Source organism: Homalodisca vitripennis, chromosome 2 (genome assembly GCF_021130785.1).
Source record: "Homalodisca vitripennis isolate AUS2020 chromosome 2, UT_GWSS_2.1, whole genome shotgun sequence".
Taxonomy (NCBI): Eukaryota; Metazoa; Arthropoda; class Insecta; order Hemiptera; family Cicadellidae; genus Homalodisca; species Homalodisca vitripennis.
In genome coordinates, this window is record NC_060208.1 from 3,879,765 (window position 1) to 3,903,814 (window position 24,050).

Below are 24,050 nucleotides of genomic sequence, written 5' to 3' on the forward strand. Positions count from 1 at the left end.
TAAGTTTAGTTTAGGATTTGAAACAAAAATTTTAGAGCTTTGAGATTGCCATACCTTTAAATTTTCAAAAGTATCATAATAAACAGTGGTTTTATTGTAACACGTTCAGCGTTTTTCTGCCGTCGAATTGTTTGATTTTAATGGCAAAAATCTGTACTTGATTTTTTACGTCACCTGTCTAAGTAAAATGAGAAAGGTATGTAAGCTTTGTAGTTTTGCACAAAAACAATTATTTCATTATGTTTATTAAATTTATTTGCGTGTACCCCAAGGGGTACCTAAATAAATTAATTTACCTGAAAAATTAAACAATTGTGAGCTCGCCGGAGTACATGATAATCTGAAGTATTTATTTAAGTGCGGGATCAAATTTAATAAACCACCAAGGCAGGCAAACAATAAAAACGCTAGGTCATAATACTAGGCACAGCAACATGTTCCCTGTGTACCCCATCAGGCACACAAGGCATTTTACAAAAGCCCGGTGTGTACCCAATTGGGTGCATGTCATAGTGAACGTGTTAAATTTGTTAGTTTTGACACCGGCTGTGGGAGTAAACAAAATAATTAAGATGATTTTATATTTACACTGTTTGTAACCCTGTCAAATGTATATGTAGTAAAGATACTTTATATTTATCTCTTTGATGACATCTTTGCTAAAGGTGGGCTATTTAGTCACAGACACAGTGTTATAAGTTACTAAATTTCTATTAATAAATAAATATTTTAGTGCCTTCTTAAATCACTCTACAGTAGTTGTTTATTTAATAAAAGTTAATTGTGTTAAAACTGTTATATCTAGTCTGAACGTAATGGGTTGTAATTTAATATTTGTTGATAATGTATATTTAACCCTTTAATTTTAATTTGTTGTAGATACACTTGTTACATATCACTTTATAGTCAAAACTAGCTGGACTCTGACCAGTAAAAGGGTTAAACATAGGTTTTAATTGTAATTTATATTATATAAAATAATTAGTTCTAAAATTATTGGGCTTAATCAAAATCATTAAATAAAAATAAGACCAAACAAAATAAATTATTTGTACACGTTCAATCACCACATTGAAAACACACAAACCAATACTTATAACTTTTTATTTATGAGGCCTTTTGATAGCAAGGCTATCTTCTTCAGACACATCACAACAGTCCTTTTGTATAAGTATTGGTTTGTGTGTTTTCAATGCGGTGATTGAACAAGAAAAGCCAATAAAAGTTCCATCTTCAACATTACATGAACATGATTTTACTATCAGTAAATAGAAAACATATAAATCTTATTAGGCATGTGCTGTATGATTCTACAATTACGTACAGATAATGTCATAGTATAAAATTATTTCAAGCTTTAAAAACTGTCATTAAATAATCTTCAGTCCAAAAGTTTCTATTCTTCCCCTAAAATTATAATTATTTTAAAGTAGACTTAAAAATTATTAGTAATAAAAAATATATCACTTTTTAACACTTTGGCTTACATACATTTTGGTATACAGTACTTACTCTTTTAAGAAGTCTTTCAAATTATAAGTGTATAAGTGTGCATTTTGTGTAACTTATTTTGTAGCTCTAATTAATGTATATTAGTTTAAAAGTTGGTATTTTTATATCTTCTTAGGGTGAAGCAAATATAACTGGACTTTCAAGTTTATGGCCAGTATTCTGGCAGTGGAGCAGCAATGGGTAGGATGGATATTATAGGGGGTGAAGTTATATCTTTGTGTTGTTTTTGCTCTCCATTACTATTGTGTATGAAACAGAGGAGCCTAGGAGCCTAGAGCCGATTTGCATTGTACAAGCATACAACCTGTCTTTTGTTTCTAAGAAAGATATTGGTTGTTTTCTGCATTAGTTTTTCACACAATACGATTAAATTATCACAATCATTATGTAGCACTTTGTATTGTATATTTGTCAATTTGTATTAAGAAGTTTTAATTACCTAGGCTACATGCATTTTAACAATGTTTCATATATTGTTAGTTCAGCTACCCAAAAATTGAAGAACATTAACAAATAAATAATAAGTGTTATTGGTTTTAAAACAAGTTTTTTTGTACAGAATATTGAAAATAAAATGTATTATAAATGGACAATAATAAAAATCCAATCTGTATTATGTTGTATAAAAGTAGTAAAAGTGAGTTATAACAGAAGAAACAAAGTATGCCTACAGCAGGATCTATAAAATGACATTTCCTGAGAGGATGTCCTGTTGGATTTCAAAATTAACCCTCCTCTCCTCATGAGATGGTGTGGGGGAAACTCAAAAATCTTTAATGGGTTGGCCCATTAGGTAATATTTCAAATTGAAAGCGTTGAGGAGGCAGAAAAAATTATACCAAGAAAAGTAATTTCAGACTATTCTATAAAATAATCACCAATATGTTTCTAAGAAATCTACATGGAGACCTTTAAATTTCACCATTTAAAGGATCCTTAAATTGAATTTTCACACTATGGGGTTATTGTTAAAAATCCTTTACTTACCTCCAGTGATCTAGGACTAGAAGTGGTGGAACTGTGACCTCCTGGGGGTATGGAGGACATGGAATATTCCCTAGAGGAAAGGTCCATGCAAGTTTTGAAAGTATGGAGCCTCAAAATAGCGTTTGATGTATCTCTGAGATGCAGGGAAAAGTTTCCCGTGGAAACAAACCCTTATTGTTAGGGACGGGTAAAATCTGTTAACAGTAACCTCATTGGTAAGGAAAATTGTGTTGCAAGTAGCGGATTGCTTCTATCACCTCTATATATAATACTCAGGAATAGCTACCTCTTCACTCAATGATCAGCTGAGAAAATAAAAGCTCTGTTTATATAGGCCTCACTCTTGTCTATTTTGTATGATTTATATTATTTTTGTTGGTTCCATAAAAGAAAATGTTTGTCTTTTTATTTAATTGTGTGAATATAACAAATTTTGAGTACCTGATTGTTTTGTTGCCTGTGCTTAGTTTTACTGGTTTCAAACTGAGATTTACACAATTATTGAACCAAAAGTGCACAGTTTAATTTTAATTTCAAGGGCCACGTAATTGTTACCTAGTTGTTCAAATTAAATATTAGTTTTGTAGTTATACTATAATAATAGATACTGTTACGATTTGTAATATAATGTATTTAGTTGTAAGATGTTGAATTTTAATGTTTACAGTTAATTATTTCTTTCATAACTTTTTGACCAGTTACTCATAAATGTTACATACATTTTTTAAATACCAGGGTAAAATTTGTTGAAAAAATCTATATCTTAGTTTTCATACTCATTTACTGAATGTACAATTTATATTGGCTTATCAAGAAATAAATTGTTTTTCGCAAAGTGAGATGATTTTGTAAACCTTCTGAGTATTAGTTGTAATAGCTATAGCAGTATTGTAATTTGATAACTTAATTCTTAATATCTCCACAACCATTTAGATTAGATTAAAGGAGGGATAAGGACGCCCTGGTCCCTAGTGTTTAGGTGCCTTTACATCTTAGACTTTCTGCCCAACACTTGGCTGAGAGATTCCAAACAGGGTTGTTCTAAGTGAAGCCTTTCAAACTCCAAATAATGTATTTGACAGTCTCCTGTCTTGAGATGAGCAAGTATTTCTTGAAACAACTGTGTCCAGCAGTGAGAGAAATTACTTGTTTCTAAAAGCATTTACTCGGCTTCATCAACCAGGTCATGAACTGACTGTTTAGCATCAGATAAAATGGATAAAACCTTGAATTGAATTCTTTTTTAGGGGCCATAAGATTATTCTGGCTTTCAGATATAATCACTATGCGTCAGGTAGAATCACTATGCATCAGATGTATGTATTTGTGTATGTGTATTTTAGTATATGTACTTTAAAAATTTACCATAAAATCTAGTGTCTAATAGTAAATGAACCAATTACTACAATAGAAATACACTAATACTACTAAACAACTTATAACATGATTTTTGTGGATAAAAGTTAAAAACTTATGTTATAAATAAGAATAAGCTCAGGCGAATCACAAGATTATTTTTTACTTTTAGTGTCTTACTTGTCATATTTTACAGACCTTTAGTTTAAAGTTTCCTGTAGTGGTTATGCATAGTTGTAGCTTTTTTGTTGAGTTCTTTCCTTTTAATAGCAAACATTAGATTCTCACATTCAGTGGGATGGATCCTCTGTTATAAATAAATTTCGTTACTACATAATGAAGTTTAAATCAGTGATGGATAGTTTTGTAGCTATCCACATTTATTAATGTGAGCTAATTTTTTGTCATCCCCCAATTAACAGGAGAGTATTTGAGAGGGAAATGATGTGATTATAATGTACGACAAAATCTTGACACAGTTCCTATAAGGTGTGCAGGTGTACTTTCAAGTTCACACACATCACTATGTATGTATTCATTATGTAGTATCTCTGTATTTGTTGGTCATCTGTTTGTCCATGTTTACAGCCAGTAACCCACGGTTAGCTGGTCTACCTTAGATTGACTATCAAGTAACTAGCTCATTGTGTTCCAGCAGAACATTGTTAAATCACATAATAATATTAAGTCAGCTATCCTGTTATTATAATTAAATAAGCGCATTTATTTTCTGTTAATAGAAAATTTTAGTTTGAGATACTAGTGTAAGAAGTTGTTTCTGAGAGCAGACAATTCAGATGCAAGGTAGGTTTCAACATGTACTTCTATAATATGTTATTTCACAATGTCATCAGCTTAAATATGAACTTTCTTGACTGTGTTCAAGTAGTATAAGACATAAGATTTATTAGTTGATATTAAGATTATTTGCCGTTGATCATATATACAATGAAATAGGTATTGTCAATACACTTTTAGTATAAAACATACTAATATAGAAACAAACCATCATTGAAAACCACAAAACAGATTTAAGAGACTCAAAAACATTTACCTTACAGTTGTAAAATAAACATATAGTTTAAAATTAAAACCCAGTGATTTAAAACTGAATATTGACATCCATATTTAAAAACTCGTCAATTGAATAAAATGGATTATTTAAAAGCCACAAATAAAATTTTCTTTTAAAATGAGTTATGGGAGTAACATGAGCAATTTCTGGAAGCTTGTTAAAAAATCTTACACAATTTACCATATGGGATGTTCCAAATTTGGTCAGTCGATGTTGAGGAATGTCAAGCTTATTTTTATTTCTGGTGTTGTATGTATGAAATTTATTTCTAATGAAAAAGTTTCTGAGGTTTGCTTTAGTGTATAATATAATATGGTAAATGTAGAGATTAACTATGGTAGGTATTTGTAATTGCATAAATAGGCATTTTCAATGATCTAATGGTGCAGCATGACAAATGTACAAATATCAAGCCGTAAGCAATATGTGGTTGGAATAATTCAAAATATGCTGTTCTAAGGTACTCGGTAGATATTATAGATCTTAATTTCCAAAACAGAAAAGCAACTCCCGAAAGTATTTTGTTTAATCCGTTAACATGGTCGTACCAACTCAATTTCTTGTCAATACAAATTCCCAGTAATTTGACAAATTGGTGATCGTTTTGAGAAAGGCTAAGTAATATGTTTTGCGTTTTACTTTCATTGCAGAGAAGTTTATTAGTTGTGAACAATTTCTGAGTATTACTATGAGCTGCAGCCATTGAGCCTTTAACCTTTCCAGATTATTATGACAGAAGAACAGAGTTGAATCGTCAGCATAGATGACAGAATTCACACCAACATCTTTTGATAAATCACTAATTATCACAAGGAAAAAGAAGGGTCCAAGGACAGAACCTTGAGGAACGCCAGAGGAAACATCTATTAATGATGATTGTGTCCATCTTAAACTTACATACTGTCTGTAGTACTGTACTCATTAGGGTTTTATTTCTAGTCTTCTTAAAAATAAACAAAAAATTCTTCTATATTCTACTATATGTAGAATATAGAAGAATTCTTCTAAAATTCTACTATTTATGTAATCCTTTAAAACTTAAAATCTCTATGTAATACTTTTTTAAATATTATAGACCCAACAGGGCATTCTTGAAGTCATGTCATCCATTTGCATGTATGATAGTTTTTTATATAAATCTCATTACATTTTTTTACTATTGCAAAAATAAAATATTTATCTTCAGAAATTCTTTAGTTGAGATATATATTAAAAGCCAGTCAAGTCAATGATTGAATTTGATAAGGTGTAAAGATTTCTAATCCTATTGCATTTTTCCAGGGCTTTCATGGACTGTTGAGTTAAATATTGCTAAAGAGAAAAAAGCAGAAAAAGAGGAGGGTTTACCTGTCATAGTTGCAGAACATAGAATACGTGCATCACCTCGGCTGCACAAAGAGGAGGAGGAGAAGTTTGACTTTTTTGGTGAATCTGACAATATTATCCCACCAATCATACCACTGACAGTCCTGGCGCTGCAGCACAGCCATAAATGTTACCGCTGTGGGAAGAAATACTCAACCAAAGGCACTTTGAACAGACATCTTCGCTTCGAGTGTGGCCAGAAGCCGAAGTTCTTCTGCCCGCTGTGTAGGCGGCCCTTCACACGCAATGATACACTCACACAGCACCTGAAGGTGATGCATCCACGGTCTCACTTGGGTCAACCTTGATGTGGATCCTCACTCAACCAAAGTTCCTACGTCTAGTCATTCGAATCAACTTGTATCTCGTATTGTGATTGTTACCGTTGAGCCGTTCAGTATTGTACAGTAAATGTTGTTTTATATTTTGTTCTTTTTTCAATCCCTCCTGAACCCGACAGTAAAAGAAGTTTCTGTTGCAGTTGAGAAGACGAAAATGATAGTGAGTATGTTTTTATTTCTATCAATAGAATACGGATACCTTATTTCTATCAATAGAGTACGGATACCTAGTATAATTCTTTTTTATCATTGGTTAAGTTAATTAAAATAATTTTAGTGTATTTAGTGGCGATGCACAACAGTTTTAGTACTATGAATTATATTAAATGTTTGTCATAGAGCAAAGTAACAAAACATATCATCAGTATTTTGCAATAACTATTTTTTTATTGGTGTAGAAAATATATACTATATATGTCAGCTGTGTTAGGGTGAAGGACGTGTTGTAACCAGTTTGTTTGTAGTCAAAGTAAATTGAAGTCGAGTGCTGCATCAAATATACCCACTATTGTGTTTGTTGTGGTAATTTAATTTTGTTAGCTTGTTAGCCATTTTGTTGTAGCCATTTCCTTTACGTTGATGTATTATTTAAATTTAACACTCAAAATTTCAACCAGCATATATATGACCTAGAAGAACTAAAGTGGCAAAATTAACAGGGGATTTGGTGTAGTTGATTTCATGTGCTACAAGAAGACTTTGGTTAGCTGAAGTTTGTCAACCAAAGTCGTTATCATAGCTATTTAGGTAATTCAACATTGTTAATGGAAGAAACAATAAAAAATACGGAATAAAAATTATTTAAACATAAAAGTTCCAAATACTTAAAGAATAAAGATGATTTTATAAATAAATTTCTCCTGTTGGAAGTAGTATTTAAAGGCAGTTAAATTAGTATAATCTTCCCAACACTCTTGACATGTATCTAGTATTTAAACTCAGTTGAATCTCTTCCAGAAATTTCAGATGTTAGTAATTAGAGTATGGACGGTTTCAAAAATGTAAAAAAATGTAATGTGGCGAAATTACGTTATCAATATTAATAACGCTTAAGGAGAAAGGATTTAGTTAAGAGAAAAAAGATGTGAGATCTAGTTGGCACTGTAACTGTCCGGATGTTACAGGTGAGCAGATAACAGTGGCGGTGGCAGTGACGTGGCAGTGTCCAAATTGTCCCAAGTCCTATAAGAGCCAGTCGAGTCTGCACAGACACGTAAGGTTGGAGTGCAACAAGGAACCCACACTGGCGTGTCCCAACTGTCCGATGATGTTCGTCTACAATAGCAGCCTTAACAAGCATTGGCGGCGGAAACATGCTTTACACCACTAGAGTTGCCGTTTAACGCTGATAACAAGACAGATTAGAGACCGCTGACCGCAGAGTCAGGGCCAGGTGGCGATGTGTGCAATAAGTGATATACCGGTTCTGGTTTTGTAAATATATTTGTGAGGCTAGTGTGGTTCATGTTATCTTGGATGCATCGAGATTAATAATTGTTTATTACATCTTGAAGATAATTAATTTCTTAATGACTCTAAGTTATTAGTTAGGGATGTTAAAGTAACATCTTAGTACATTGGATGGAAAACTGTTGAAACATAAGATGATAGACGCGAAATTTACAAGGAACTCTGGACCAGACAGTGGAGGTACAAAATGATGGACTGCTTAGTAAAGATGCCAGAGTTAAGAAATTGAGTTTGAGATGTTACAAGTGAATGTTACAAGTTGAGGGCTGTGAATGTGAATGTGAAAAGAAAGTGCAGCTGTTAATGATTAAAGGCGTGAGACAATAAAAAGTGAGTAAATAAAGTTTAAGAGACTGAGGTAGTGTGTGCATTAAGAGTTATAATGGGCTCATTATAGGTGGTTTACTTGAAATGGATCTTGTTCTGCCAAGTTTAGCTTTGATTTTATTGTTATGTTATCATCAAAAGATTAGTTATAATTTGGCTCTCTTCAAACTCAAACCTGATAAAAATTTAACACATATAAGTTTCTTTAATAGTTCAATGCCATAAATTAATAGCAGTCATATATTTCAATACTTTGGTAAATTTTTTCATTTTGCAGAAATATATCCAAGTAGTCGAAATAAGAATTTGTTTTACCTTTAATGCCCTTCAAACACTATATATACAGCAATCTTAATATATTCCAAATGTCATTTACTTGTGTTTTTAGAAGAAATATATATATAGTGTAATACTGTGGTGGACATTATAGGATTGTAACTGTTGGTACCATAGTATAATTTGAAGCTAATACTTTTATAAGTAATTTAAATAAAAACATTTTATCAATCAATCAATGTTTACCAAGATGAGATGATGTGATATGATGTACAGAACAGGAGATTGTACATGGGATGAAAAGATGAACTTATACTACTAGACAACTAGACTACTATAGGTAAACCGCTAACAAAAAAACCTTAGTTGATTTGAGTTCACGCAGGGTGGGGTAAATATCCCTCCGCCGCCCCTCAAAGCATCCCCACCACTGCTCAGCGCTCACTATAATTCAATCTAATAAAATCAGCTGACTAATCTGGCTCGGTCGGTATCGTTCACTGCTGCGACCCGTTCAGTTGAACCGGACAGTACAGAGTTACTACGCCTTCCCGCTAGAGCGTGTTTTACCGGTCATCGTATTCAACAAAATAAACGACTGAACGGAATGGCCAAGTGAACGAAAGGATCCGCTTGCAAAAAAGTGTTCGGATAGAGGAAGAAACAACATATTTTACAGTTAATGGATAGATATATAACAAGAAATGTATTGTTTCAGGAATCTAGTATATGTAAATATATATTATTATTAGAACTGATTAACAAAAATTAACTTTATGTTACTATATACATTACTAAATATTTTAAACGTTAATACTTATGAACAATGGATTTGGTTGATTGATATGCCTTTGATTTATCATAAAATTATTTCACTACAAATGTTTCAATAAATTACTAAACATCAAACAGACACATTTTAAACATTTAATCGATTAAGTTCCCACCACTTTTCGTAATACCCAGGCTGAGGCATTAAAATAATATTACGCACACTACTACACAGAACGCCTCCTCTCAAATCCATTAATTTTTTAACAGAATACAATACTAAAAACCATGTTCTTTAAGAGTACAATATATTCTTTAGAATTAATTTTCTTCGAGGAAGAACTAATGACTATAAGAAATTTGTCAATTTAGCTTATACTCATAACACACGGTACTCGCAACAAGTCGCTTTCAAAACTATTCTTGAGCCAATAATTTTTGAACAAAAAACAATACTAAAAAATTAATAATGTTCTTTAAGAGTACAACATATTCTTTAGAATTAATTTTCTTCGAGAAAAAAACTAATGACTATAAGAAATTTGTTAATCAAAACCATTCTTATTTACTTATACATTAATTTTCATACTCTTTTAGCGTTGACAACTTATACCCATAACACACGGTACTCGCAACAAGTCGTCATTACAGTTTCTATATAAAAAAAAAAAACATTCAGCGTAACAAATTTGTATTATATTTCTCAAGTTTTGTACTGTAACGTGTTTTGAGTTACAACTTCGCTTCTGTGTTTCAATTATCTAATCTTTACTGGTTTAAAAAACGCATGAAAGATGGTTTACTAACGTTAGATGGCGAAGAACTATATAGACTTATAGTCCCTTGTTATCGCTGAACTTCTAACCCTTCCTCGCTATTTATTGTTATTCGGTCTGTCCTTCATTATAATTACCATAATTAATACTTCATACGACAGTGCAGCAAAACTAGATTTATACTCGGTTACGTATCATTATCAATGTGACTCATCAATTGCCTGCGTGGTCACTGTTGTCATTACCATCCAGCCGAATTAAAAATAAATTATAAAACCATTATTAATATCAAAAATTATTAATCTACTATTTTAACTTATAAAATCATTTGTTCTATTATTAGTTTTGAGTTCCAATATTCACGACCAGAGCCTACGCACAGGTCCTAGGCCCATGTAGGCTCATCCCGGTTATACTACTCTTCTTATTTCAAATTTTAATTGAATTAAATAGAATTAATGGAAGGTTTATTATAATAATAAATAACAAACTACGTATAAGTACCGTATTGTTACACTCTGATACATGATTTCAGACATTGTATATATTTGCTTACGTTTGTTGCAAAACGTGTATATGTGTTTTATTGTACTATTTTTAAGAAAATAAACCATTTTCATTTCATTTTTCATTTCACCTGATTTGGAAAAAAGTATCAAATTTATTCAGTTGCCAGGCCAAATTGAACAAAACTTTCAAAGTGAACGGGTCTTTTGAAACACTCCGATCCGGATCACTCGTTCACCTGACTGACTCGTTCGACTTGAACGGTCCAAGTAAGTAACTGCAGTATAAACAATATGGCGCGAGCAAGACAAGATTTAAACAGCTGACAAGAAGATGCTCCGCCCACTCGCCACTCCCCCCCGCCGGAGGGGGGCCCCTCCTGCACTGTGCTGCTCAAATATTTGCTTCTGCGCAGGTTTCTTTATTAGCGGTTCACCTATAATTTGTTCTCGTATCCTCACTGTTAAACTACCTTATCCATTAATTGTAATTTTTTTTTGCTATTTGATTCTTTTATGAGAATGTTTTAACATTAACACAGTAAAGAATTTTTAAATATTTTAGCATTATAAACACAAGATTACATGCAAATGTAGTCTAGGATACATATTGTATTAGCCTAGGGTATCCAATGTACAGTTTACTAGGTGGTGGAAAGGGAATGTTGGGGAAAAGTTGAAATTTTTCAACAAAGGATTTTAATCTCCATCATTTCTTAAGGACCAGCAAGGATCTTCAGGTAACTATATACATTTTTAGTTTATACAAATTCTTTAAACCATTTTTGCCATTTTGGGAGCTCAGAGCTTGGTGTGGAAATAAATTTTCAACAAGAATTTGTGCAGATCTGTGATCAAGTATAGAAAAAATCTTTGTCTAATGTAATTTATTTGATTTTGAATTGTTACATTGTTTTAGAATGTCTCTTATAAGACTAAAGAACAAATTCTTGTTGGATACCAGTCTGTACATACTCCCCTCACGCTCACGCCTGCACTCTAATAATTAATTGCATTTTATAATACTTACCATCACAGAATGTACTAGGATTTTCAAAACATAAGTCACGTATTTTAAATTAATTTCAAAGTTTTAACCATACAATAGTAAATTTTAATATTTTCTTGCTTAAATGTTGGCAATAAAGAGTTTTAAGGTATTTTGCATAGCAACTGTTTTCTATAGTTTTGAAATTGGCGAGAAAAGCTACATCCTAGATTTAGAAAGGTTATCATAATTTTCTTTCAAGTATGAAAAGGTGTCACATTTTAAGACCAGGTCCAAATACATAAAATGTATAGAATATTTTGTTTTAAAACTAAACTCTTTAGGTTTTGAGAACCATTTGTACTATTAAATGCCTACAATTCATAACAGTAGAGGCAAAATACTTTTGTAGTTTATAGATATAACAATATTGGATCATAAAAAATGTACAAATTAAAAATCTTTGTTACTAAATGTAAGTTTTTTAGTATTTGTTAGCTATATGACATCAGTGTTTGTATATTGTTGGTAATTTTACACACTGAGTGAATAAACATTTGTGTATCTGTAAAATACAAATAACCTCTGTTTATAATCTATCTCCAAAATTTCTTTTAAGGCACATTCTACCATTATTTTGGTAACCTGTCATGAGACTTTGCTCTTAAAGTGACTCATGAGGTTTTCCAAATAAAGATAACAAACAATATTTAATTTGTTTACTCAACACTTTTCCCTATCAGTAGAAACAAGGTGCACTTATCAAACATGAATGTTAACTAACAAGTGTAATTGTTTTCACTTATCTAAATTACTTTTAACAGAAAAATTACCCAGCAAGAGCAAAATAATTTTAATGGGGTGTCTTTTGTTTGTGAAGGAAAACACTTGATTGTTAACACACAACAGTAACCTCGGTCCTGTTACAGGCCACTTCATGTCCTCGAGTGATCATGACCTAGCAGGCGATCATACACTGTCACCGAACAAGGAAGGCAACTGTAACGGACTGGCCACAGTGTTCAAGTACAGCTGTCCAGACTGCGGAAAAGCGTACAAGTGGAGACACAATATGCTGCAACACTGGAAGCGTGACTGTGGGAAACCTCCAAACTTTCTGTGTCCGTACTGTGACTACGGGAGTAAGCAGAAGAACAACCTCGCCAGGCACGTCCTCTCCAGGCATAAGGAGCACTATGTGTCCTTCTTTGAGGATTTCCACAGGAAAAATACCCTTGGAATTTCGGCCGGTCAGGAGAAAGACGTGGTGCCTTCGGTTGGGTCACCTTTATCCGTTCCGCTCTGAAGGCAGCATTAGATGAGTTGTGTAGCAAGAGTATATGGTAAAACCTAGATAGTTTAAATGCCAAGCTCTTTATGCTGTACACAGTTTAGAGATTCGTTGTCAGCCTCCGTCAGTTTTATTACCATCAGTTCTATTACGACTTCATGTAGTCAGTATTTATTTTTCACTGAAACTTTTCGTCTTCTGAGTTAAAAAAATGTATACATTATTTGTTGTTATTACTTTTCCAGAGTTGTTGAAGTTTGTAAGAATTTTTAAATTAAACCGTAGCAGGTAACAAATAATTACGTTACTACCTTTAAACATTAAACATTGCATTAAGGTTAGTCTTCTATATAAAGCAACTTAAACACAGTGATATTTATAGGTTACTCAAAAATGTGTATGAAGTTCATTGTGTGGAAGGTACTATCATGCATCTTTTAAAAATTAATTCTTCCAGTATTATAATTTGCAAAATGTTATCAGTTTTTCCAAGTCCAACATTGTAAAATAATATGATATCAATTAGAATAGGGCAAGTATTATCAAAATAATTGTCATATGGTAATGGTGCTGCAGATCAAATGAAATAACATCAATAAATGCATTAATTTACATCATTTAATGTATTTTTTGGTAAGAATTTAAAGACATTTTCATTTTTATTATTAACCAGCACATAAACACACTTGTAACAATAACAACTTCATATTTTCATCTGATAACTATGGTATTAAAGACTGTTTCAACTATATTTCGCAATTAAATATATTTTTATTTAGAATATAATTAAACATAGGAAGGAGGAATTGAAAAATTCCTATTAGTTCCTAAACTTATGCTACTACAAGGTTTCACTGTTTAGATCTTTATTTAAAATAAGACTTTTAAAATGTTTAACATTTTCCCTAAAGACTAAATTCAAATGGATGTTTTATTTTTCAAATAAAAAAAAAATACTTTGTTAACAGATTTCATGTTCTTCCATAAATAGATTTACATAACAAATATATTGTTATTACATTCTGTATTTTGGTAGTTTTCTTGTGTAATTTGTGTTTACTTTTAATCTAATGAAAGTTGTTTCTCCCACCAATAATTGTTTTCAAAATAAAAGTGATTACCTTAAAAAATTGATATGATAGGTTAAATGAATTATGAATACGGTTTCACAACTCATGTACTCACATCTGGCAGTAGGTGAGGCTGGGAGCAATCAATATTCCTCTAACACATAGCATAGATATTTATTAGTTTTTTAAAGTAATATTTATGTCAAAATAATAAACATGTTTGTATAGTATAAATTATTTATAATAAGTTAAACCAATTAACACTATTTATGAAATAATACTCTCTGTTAACTAGTTGTAAGAAACACCATCAATATACACTATTTTCGTACATGAACTTGTCTGTACTTGGAATCTAGAAAATCTAATAATTTTTTGTAATTCTCAATTTGTGTTTTATAGTTTCTATACATTAAACTACTTTTAAAAAGTTTAAAAATTAGCTAGCATTGCGTGTCTTTAGTTATTTTTGCATTCATTAACTAATTAGAAAATAAAAATAATAAATTAAGATAATTCTTATAACTTTTACAAAAGATTTGTGTGTAATCTATGGATGATATCAAAACCTCCATATATTTACTGCATACCAAAAATAATACAATAAATTAATGTACTACACTGTGTTTTCACTGGAGTTACGAACTAAAATTGTTGACTTATCGGCGATTTTCAAAAGAATTCTTGGAAACTGAAGCATCTTCGGGTGGTTGCAGACCAATGTAACTTGCTGCACCCTTAGAGTGCAACTTGCCTCTCCTTTCATTCAGCTTATTGGCTCCACATAGTGTCTTTCATGCTCATATTGTTGCTAGACATTAAAAGAAATCCGTCAGAGGAACTGTATCATCTCTGGTTACATCACTTGAGACATCACTACCACTGTAACTTGCTTTTGCTTGTAGTGAATGTCTAACCCACTTCCATCTCGGTTTCTTGTACACTGGGTGTGTCACCTGACTTCTGGTTCTCATGCAGACAAAAATAAAGGGAACAGTGTACCTGCGTTGCAAGCCCAAATTGTATACATCTGAGGGAATCAAATTTGGCAATTTTTTGTTTGCAACTCTGGTGTTAACATAGGTAGCCATGTGCAATAAAATTACATAAATAAGATGTATAATGAAAGTAAGTACAAGTATTTTGCATTTTAAAGTCCTTTTTAAAAACATCAAACAAGACGTAATTTTATGTAATTGGATGATCACTGTCTTCTCATGTACTTTGAGTCTGAGTGAGAGGAAACATTTGCTCCTACTAGTACAAGTCATGCTGTACTAACTATGTCGATAAACTTACAGTTTAGGTAAGTTAGGACTTTCGATTTTATGTAATTGGATGATCACTGTCTTCTCATGTACTTTGAGTCTGAGTGAGAGGAAACGTTTGCTCCTACTAGTACAAGTCATGCTGTACTAACTATGTCGATAAACTTACAGTTTAGGTAAGTTAGGACTTTCGATTTTATGTAATTGGATGATCACTGTCTTCTCATGTACTTTGAGTCTGAGTGAGAGGAAACGTTTGCTCCTACTAGTACAAGTCATGCTGTACTAACTATGTCGATAAACTTACAGTTTAGGTAAGTTAGGACTTTCGATTTTATGTAATTGGATGATCACTGTCTTCTCATGTACTTTGAGTCTGAGTGAGAGGAAACGTTTGCTCCTACTAGTACAAGTCATGCTGTACTAACTATGTCGATAAACTTACAGTTTAGGTAAGTTAGGACTTTCGATTTTATGTAATTGGATGATCACTGTCTTCTCATGTACTTTGAGTCTGAGTGAGAGGAAACGTTTGCTCCTACTAGTACAAGTCATGCTGTACTAACTATGTCGATAAACTTACAGTTTAAGGTAAGTTAGGACTTTCGATTTTATGTAATTGGATGATCACTGTCTTCTCATGTACTTTGAGTCTGAGTGAGAGGAAACGTTTGCTCCTACTAGTACAAGTCATGCTGTACTAACTATGTCGATAAACTTACAGTTTAGGTAAGTTAGGACTTTCGATTTTATGTAATTGGATGATCACTGTCTTCTCATGTACTTTGAGTCTGAGTGAGAGGAAACGTTTGCTCCTACTAGTACAAGTCATGCTGTACTAACTATGTCGATAAACTTACAGTTTAGGTAAGTTAGGACTTTCGATTTTATGTAATTGGATGATCACTGTCTTCTCATGTACTTTGAGTCTGAGTGAGAGGAAACGTTTGTGCTCCTACTAGTACAAGTCATGCTGTACTAACTATGTCGATAAACTTACAGTTTAGGTAAGTTAGGACTTTCGATTTTATGTAATTGGATGATCACTGTCTTCTCATGTACTTTGAGTCTGAGTGAGAGGAAACGTTTGCTCCTACTAGTACAAGTCATGCTGTACTAACTATGTCGATAAACTTACAGTTTAGGTAAGTTAGGACTTTCGATTTTATGTAATTGGATGATCACTGTCTTCTCATGTACTTTGAGTCTGAGTGAGAGGAAACGTTTGCTCCTACTAGTACAAGTCATGCTGTACTAACTATGTCGATAAACTTACAGTTTAGGTAAGTTAGGACTTTCGATTTTATGTAATTGGATGATCACTGTCTTCTCATGTACTTTGAGTCTGAGTGAGAGGAAACGTTTGCTCCTACTAGTACAAGTCATGCTGTACTAACTATGTCGATAAACTTACAGTTTAGGTAAGTTAGGACTTTCGATTTTATGTAATTGGATGATCACTGTCTTCTCATGTACTTTGAGTCTGAGTGAGAGGAAAGGTTTGCTCCTACTAGTACAAGTCATGCTGTACTAACTATGTCGATAAACTTACAGTTTAGGTAAGTTAGGACTTTCGATTTTATGTAATTGGATGATCACTGTCTTCTCATGTACTTTGAGTCTGAGTGAGAGGAAACGTTTGCTCCTACTAGTACAAGTCATGCTGTACTAACTATGTCGATAAACTTACAGTTTAAGTAAGTTAGGACTTTCAATTTTATTGAGTAGCGTGTTTAACCAGAACACTAACTTAATTATTGGTCTTGGTGAATCATTCATTTTTCACTAACCTTTTCGAAATATTAAGGATTTTGATGTTAGAAGGTTAAAATTAGCCCGTAATATATTTTATTGAAATATGAAAATATATTATTTTATTATATTTCTGTATAAATAATAGTTTTTCTATTGCCAATAAGATTCAAGTTGAAACATCTAGGGATACAGTAAGGTATGTGATTTAAAGTTTTTCCAGGAATTAAAGAAGAAGTACATTTATAAAATACAATCTTTCTTCTAACTATTTTATATAGTTTTTACTCATTATTTAACTATAATTTGTGTTATATACTTTCCAAGATTTCTAGATTGTTAGGATACAATTTGTACACATTTTATATAAGAATATATAATTGTTTTTATAGTTTTGTGAATTATTCATACCTTATTCGTTGTAAAGTTCAGCTGTACCAGACTGGACAACATAGATTTCTTTGTGCATTTAAATAATATTTTCCTACTTATAAGAAGGAATTAATAAAATATATGTAAGTCAATTTATGCTATCATTTAGGAAGTATATTTTATGTGTGTTACTGAAATATATATTTGCAGATTAAATTTCCTTTTTTTTTACTGTACTAACTGAATATTTTGCTGTGGTTAAAAAGTATAATTAGTGAATTAGCTGTGGATTACATTGATCCATTGCCCTGGAATTCACAATTTCGATGGGGACATTAGAGCCACACTGGAGTACTGCATAAACTAAACTGGACAAAATGATGGCAGCCAATCGAAGGCTAGTTTCAGCCTCACCCAGTCACAGATGGATGTAGATAAAACCCAAGATAACAGAGTCAACTACCCAATAGCATTTAATTTATTATGCTACCTTTATATCTTTTATTGGTTGGAACATAACACTTTTTCACTTCTTAAGTTTGGATTACAAGATCCTCTCTAACACTTAATCTAGAGATCAGTGATGACTTCTGTATGGTAGTTGTAGGTTGTAACCTCGAACCATATATCTAAAAACATTCAGCAGTCATCCAGTCAAGTAGCAGGCAAATTTGACAAGATTACCTTAGTGATAACTGTCACATTTAGGATTACAAGATCCTCTCTACACTTAATCTAGAGATCAGTGATGATTTCTGTAACCTAGAACCATATATCTAAAAACATTCAGCAGTCATCCAGTCAAGTAGCAGGCAAATTTGACAAAATTACCTTAGTGATAACTGTCATATCAATGTGAACTCACCATTGGCAATTATATAAGTATATCTATATGTTAATAAATTGTATTACATAACATAATTTTATTTTTCATATAAAAATAGTAATGAAATTTCGAACTGTCATGTTTTTAATATTTCTGCTGACAAGAATTTCGTGTTTTCTCTGTAGTATTTATCAATATGTTGTTAATATGAGAAGAGAGTGCAACAGGGCCGAAATGTTGTTAGTAATACTCTGTGGAAGTAGTAGCTAACTGTTCCTAAACAATATCTGTGCACAGTATCCTGTATAATAAATAACAGTTGAGAAGAGAGTGCAACAGGGGTGAAATGTTAGTATTACTCTGTGGAAGTAGTAGCTAACTGTTCCTAAACAATATCTGTGCACAGTATCCTGTATAATAAGTAACAGTTAAGAAGAGAGTGCAACAGGGGTAAAATGTTGTTAGTATTACTCTGTGGAAGTAGTAGCTAACTGTTCCTAAACAATATCTGTGCACAGTATCCTGTATAATAAGTAACAGTTAAGAAGAGAGTGCAACAGGGGTAAAATGTTGTTAGTATTACTCTGTGGAAGTAGTAGCTAACTGTTCCTAAACAATATCTGTGCACAGTATCCTGTATAATAAGTAACAGTTAAGAAGAGAGTGCAACAGGGGTAAAATGTTGTTAGTATTACTCTGTGGAAGTAGTAGCTAACTGTTCCTAAACAATATCTGTGCACAGTATCCTGTATAATAAGTAACCGTTGAGAAGAGAGTGCAACAGGGGCGAAATGTTGTTAGTAATACTCTGTGGAAGTAGTAGCTAACTTTTCCTAAACAATATCTGTGCACAGTATCCTGTATAATAAGTAACAGTTAAGAAGAGAGTGCAACAGGGGTAAAATGTTGTTAGTATTACTCTGTGGAAGTAGTAGCTAACTGTTCCTAAACAATATCTGTGCACAGTATCCTGTATAATAAGTAACCGTTGATTCTATTGTAACCTTCACTGGCCGAGGATTGCTTCTTTTCCGTTCAAATAGTTATTGTAGAAACTGTTACAAAATATTCAGTCATATTCAGTTACTGTTGCTGGTCGTAGTCTGTTTCTGTTGTTTCCATGTTCAAAATATTGGGTATGGTTTGGTTCCTATACTCATACTGTTATGAATTTTTAAAGTATTGGTGACCCAAAACCTAAAGCCACTTTCCCCCTCCCTCCAAAGGCTTTGGTTAGATATAATGTCAATGTGCAGGTGAAGTTATATCTCCAATTGTTTTTATTTAGCTTGGTAAAATATATGATCTTTGACTCTCTCTAGTATTGTTGCCCGTTGTAGAAATTTTATAGAAGTCTAATGCTTTATTTGCAACTACTAATTAAGTTAGAGTCAAATATGTATTCTAGTAGTACACAATTATATACCAAGAACGGTTCAAATGTACAATTTTTATTTTATTTTAATGATCAGTTAATTTTTTTAATATCACCACAGTATTAGTAAGTGTTGTCAAAGAAACATTTAAGAAGAGATAATATTTACATCATAACCCAGCTTTACAAAAGTATTTGTATTAAGGTTTTTCTTCCCAAATTTGGATTATAGAGGTTCATCTTGTTGCTCTGCAGGAGGAACAGTTTCAGTCAATGAGTGTTATTCCACGTTTCAGATATACAGATAAAATAGTATAGCATTTAAAGAGAAATATATATTCAAGGGGAGTAGGATAAGCTTAATTGTTAATAGAAATTTGTAAGGTTTCAGACACCTTTGCCCCTTGTTTTGTGCTAAGTTTTATACTATTCCCAGCAACACGATTGTTTAGAATGAAAGAAATCAGAATTGATACTAATTCTTTTTTATCATAGTTCATCAATCTTCTGAACAAGAATGAGTATAATACACATCAAAACTTACAGGATATTTAAATTTATTCATTGTAAAGAGAAAAATAAATTGTAATAATTTATTTCAATACGTCTATGAAGGATATTTTTCTGTAGAGTTCCATCGTTCAACTGAAAACAAATTGTCTAACTGAATGTGTACGGACTTTCAGAGATAGAAGAGGAAATATGTGAGTTTTGTGGGAGTGTCATCTGCGAGTCCGACACAGAGCGGTGTTGTGCCCAACACTTCGCCTCCTGCACTCCGATACGTAACCGACTCCCCGAGTCCGCCAACACACAGTTACCGGTGTTGACCCCAGCGAATTATAGCTTACCACTTTTGACCCCTATGAGTAAAGTGATACCCGTCTTGACTCCAATAAGTGAGAAGTTGCAGAAACTTCCCTAGTAGTGCACTTGCCTTGGACAAATGGTAAATCAGAGCATTCATTTAGTATAAAACCTGAGAACTTGATTGTTGCCTGTATAAATATGTAAAATTGTCAAAATTGCCTTTAAAGACAAACCACAAGATACAATATTGAAACTATAGAAGTTTTACACTCGACCTTAGATATATTTTACAATGAGTCCAATAGTGTTTTAAATTAGTGGCATTAATCTAGAGAGCATCTAAGTTCTTAGAGTTTCTTTTTTAACAAAGTATCCACATAATTATATTAATTTTGTATTGGATATTATTGTAACATGTCTATGAAAACATAGTATTGATTTGTCTTTTTGTGTGTGTTTTACTCAAAGTTTTTTTAACATAACAATAAAAATCATTTTGAAATTATATTAATAAATGAAAAAGGTTGATAAAGCAGTATTTGAACTAAAGTTGCATTGAACAAAACAAGGTGCATACTGTTGTATTAGTACACATCGCAGTCCCTTAAGTATGTGACACAATTATATTATTCTTTAAAATTGACTCAAGAGAATATTCATCTATTACTTGTTTAAAGATAGAAGCATACATTTTTATACATTAGTTTTGTGTTACATATTCAGAATTAGTATTAGCATTTATGTAGTTCTAATTAGAAATGTAGTAATCTAGTTATAGTTTTTGTGCCAAGTAATTGTAAGATAAGGTTGACAAATAATCATGATGATTGAAATTATATATACTTGTACATATTCTTAAATTATACTTGAAGAGATTATTGTAATTTATTACTGTTCTATTAATATATTTACAAGAAATAAAATTATACATAGTTATATTTCCTATTATATTGTTGTTAATGTTTTCCTTTCATTGTTAAAATTCAGATTTTAATTTGTCTCTAATGCTTTCATACAGTACAGAGAAATTACAGAACTTCACTGAGTTTTGTCATAATAACAAGTGACAATACAGTATCCCATTAATTATAATCATTATTCAATAACTTAAATTTTGACATGCAACTGGAAATAAACTAATATAATATATTCAAGATTAATTAGAATCGAATCACAAAATAAAATATACACCAATGTCTTCAATAAATACTGTAACTCGTGTCCTTCTCCTGTCTTTGAAGAACTCTATCTTGATCAAATATAAAGGTACAGTTTTCGATCTGTAGGTGCAATTAGAGCATTAATAAAAAATATATGACCATTTTATGCACACAACCATCAATATAAGGGACAATCTTGTAACTAAACTAAAAATGATGTGTAATTATTTTCCAATAATTTACCTTTTTTTAAAAAAAAACCGATGCGGCCAGCGCCAACGGACTTGCGCGCAAGTTATGCATGGCCCCACTACACAGAACGCTTCAAAATTTTCTGCATCCTTTAGTTTTTATTATGTTTTTTACCGCAGCAAATGGTCCTACCTGCAACCTAAAACCTACAAACCAAACCTTCAAAAAGTCAAATTAAAAAATTTGTTAAGTTAATGGTATAAAAAAGCACAACTCGTACAGCTGTGTTAGCTAGTGTGGTGCAGTAACAGTGAGGTGCCTAGTGTGATCAGGGCCTCCCATCCTTTATCTCAATCCCCAGCAGGTTCTTTATAGAGTAGACTCCTGATTGTGCAGGAAAGATAAAAATGGTTGGATAATCCTATAGCTAAACGATCAACACTCCATCTTGTGTTGATACATATTTATGTAATTTTAATGGGAAGTCATTGATTGCTCTCTTGTACTAGTGCAAGGTGACACACCAAACAGAACTATATCACCTCATAGGTGTAAAATGTATATATTGCACTCAACTCAGTGTTGTTGTATTTTACGTTTACTCACTATGTCATTACTATATACATTACAGTAAGCAGTGTGTTTCCTGTCTGAGATTAGCTTAGTCGAGATTGATATAGAAATAGAAAAATTGATTTCAACTTTAAAGCTACACTATGTTTGTTTATCATTGACCTATAACATATAACATATTAACATTTTGTTTATTGATTCATTCCCATTTAGGTTCAATAAAGATGCTTTTTCATTTTATTTTGTTCCACTACTAGTTTTGCCCACATAAAGCCATTTTAGTTTGTAGGCAAATGAAAAATAGAAATTAACATAAACAGAAAATGTTTGTATTATACAAGGTTCACCCCAAAAGTTTTGATATAAGAGAGTAGTTTTTGTGCAAGAATAGCGTGTAGACTTATAAAACTTAATATGTGTTCCTTCTGGCACTAATGTTGAAAATGTTATGTGTTAAATACATCTAGTTTTTTTTAATATGTACAAAATGCTCACTATTATTACAGAAGTGACAGTGTTGAGTAAAATACAAACAGTTGATTAAATATTAGTACACATCCAGCTGTGCTAGTATGTGGGCTGTGCCTCTCATACTTGCTGTCTGTGATATGTTATGTCAAACCGTTAAATATTCAGTACACATCCAGCTGTGCTAGTATGTTGGCTGTGCCTCTCATACTTTGCTGTCTGTGATATGTTATGTCAAACCGTTAAATATTAGTACACATCCAGCTGTGCTAGTATGTGGGCTGTGCCTCTCATACTTTGCTGTCTGTGATATGTTATGTCAAACCGTTAAATATTCAGTACACATCGAGCTGTGCTAGTATGTGGGCTGTGCCTCTCATACTTTGCTGTCTGTGATATGTTATGTCAAACCGTTAAATATTCAGTACACATCCAGCTGTGCTAGTATGTGGGCTGTGCCTCTCATACTTTGCTGTCTGTGATATGTTATGTCAAACCGTTAAATATTAGTACACATCCAGCTGTGCTAGTATGTGGGCTGTGCCTCTCATACTTTGCTGTCTGTGATATGTTATGTCAAACCGTTAAATATTAGTACACATCCAGCTGTGCTAGTATGTGGGCTGTGCCTCTCATACTTTGCTGTCTGTGATATGTTATGTCAAACCGTTAAATATTAGTACACATCCAGCTGTGCTAGTATGTGGGCTGTGCCTCTCATACTTTGCTGTCTGTGATATGTTATGTCAAACCGTTAAATATTAGTACACATCCAGCTGTGCTAGTATGTGGGCTGTGCCTCTCATACTTTGCTGTCTGTGATATGTTATGTCAAACCGTTAAATATTAGTACACATCCAGCTGTGCTAGTATGTGGGCTGTGCCTCTCATACTTTGCTGTCTGTGATATGTTATGTCAAACCGTTAAATATTAGTACACATCCAGCTGTGCTAGTATGTGGGCTGTGCCTCTCATACTTTGCTGTCTGTGATATGTTATGTCAAACCGTTAAATATTCAGTACACATCGAGCTGTGCTAGTATGTGGGCTGTGCCTCTCATACTTTGCTGTCTGTGATATGTTATGTCAAACCGTTAAATATTAGTACACATCCAGCTGTGCTAGTATGTTGGCTGTGCCTC

General features: G+C 32.4%; 2 protein-coding genes across 5 annotated transcripts in view; both read left to right on the top strand.

The window, feature by feature from the left end:
- Positions 1-24,050, top strand: part of LOC124356067 (longitudinals lacking protein, isoforms A/B/D/L-like) — a 288,880-nt gene that overhangs the window by 165,895 nt on the left and 98,935 nt on the right. The gene's annotated exons all lie outside the window — the stretch shown is intronic.
- Positions 1,063-21,459, top strand: LOC124356072 (longitudinals lacking protein, isoforms A/B/D/L-like). Of its 3 annotated transcripts, none has more exons than XR_006921783.1 (2): positions 1,063-8,436; positions 20,391-21,459. XR_006921783.1 is itself a non-coding variant. In XM_046807239.1 (2 exons), exon 2 carries the CDS (start codon positions 12,688-12,690, stop codon positions 13,054-13,056), a length of 369 nt encoding a protein of 122 aa, XP_046663195.1. In that variant the 5' UTR covers positions 11,096-11,502; positions 12,680-12,687; the 3' UTR covers positions 13,057-15,964. The 3 variants fall into 3 exon arrangements, 1 of the variants encoding a protein (XP_046663195.1); XR_006921782.1 differs by lacking the exon at positions 20,391-21,459 and adding an exon at positions 12,680-15,964; XM_046807239.1 differs by lacking the exons at positions 1,063-8,436; positions 20,391-21,459 and adding exons at positions 11,096-11,502; positions 12,680-15,964.

Excerpts from the sequence above, each read along its gene's own strand:
- LOC124356072 (XM_046807239.1), top strand. The coding sequence starts at position 12,688 with ATGTCCTCGAGTGATCATGACCTAGCAGGCGATCATACACTGTCACCG.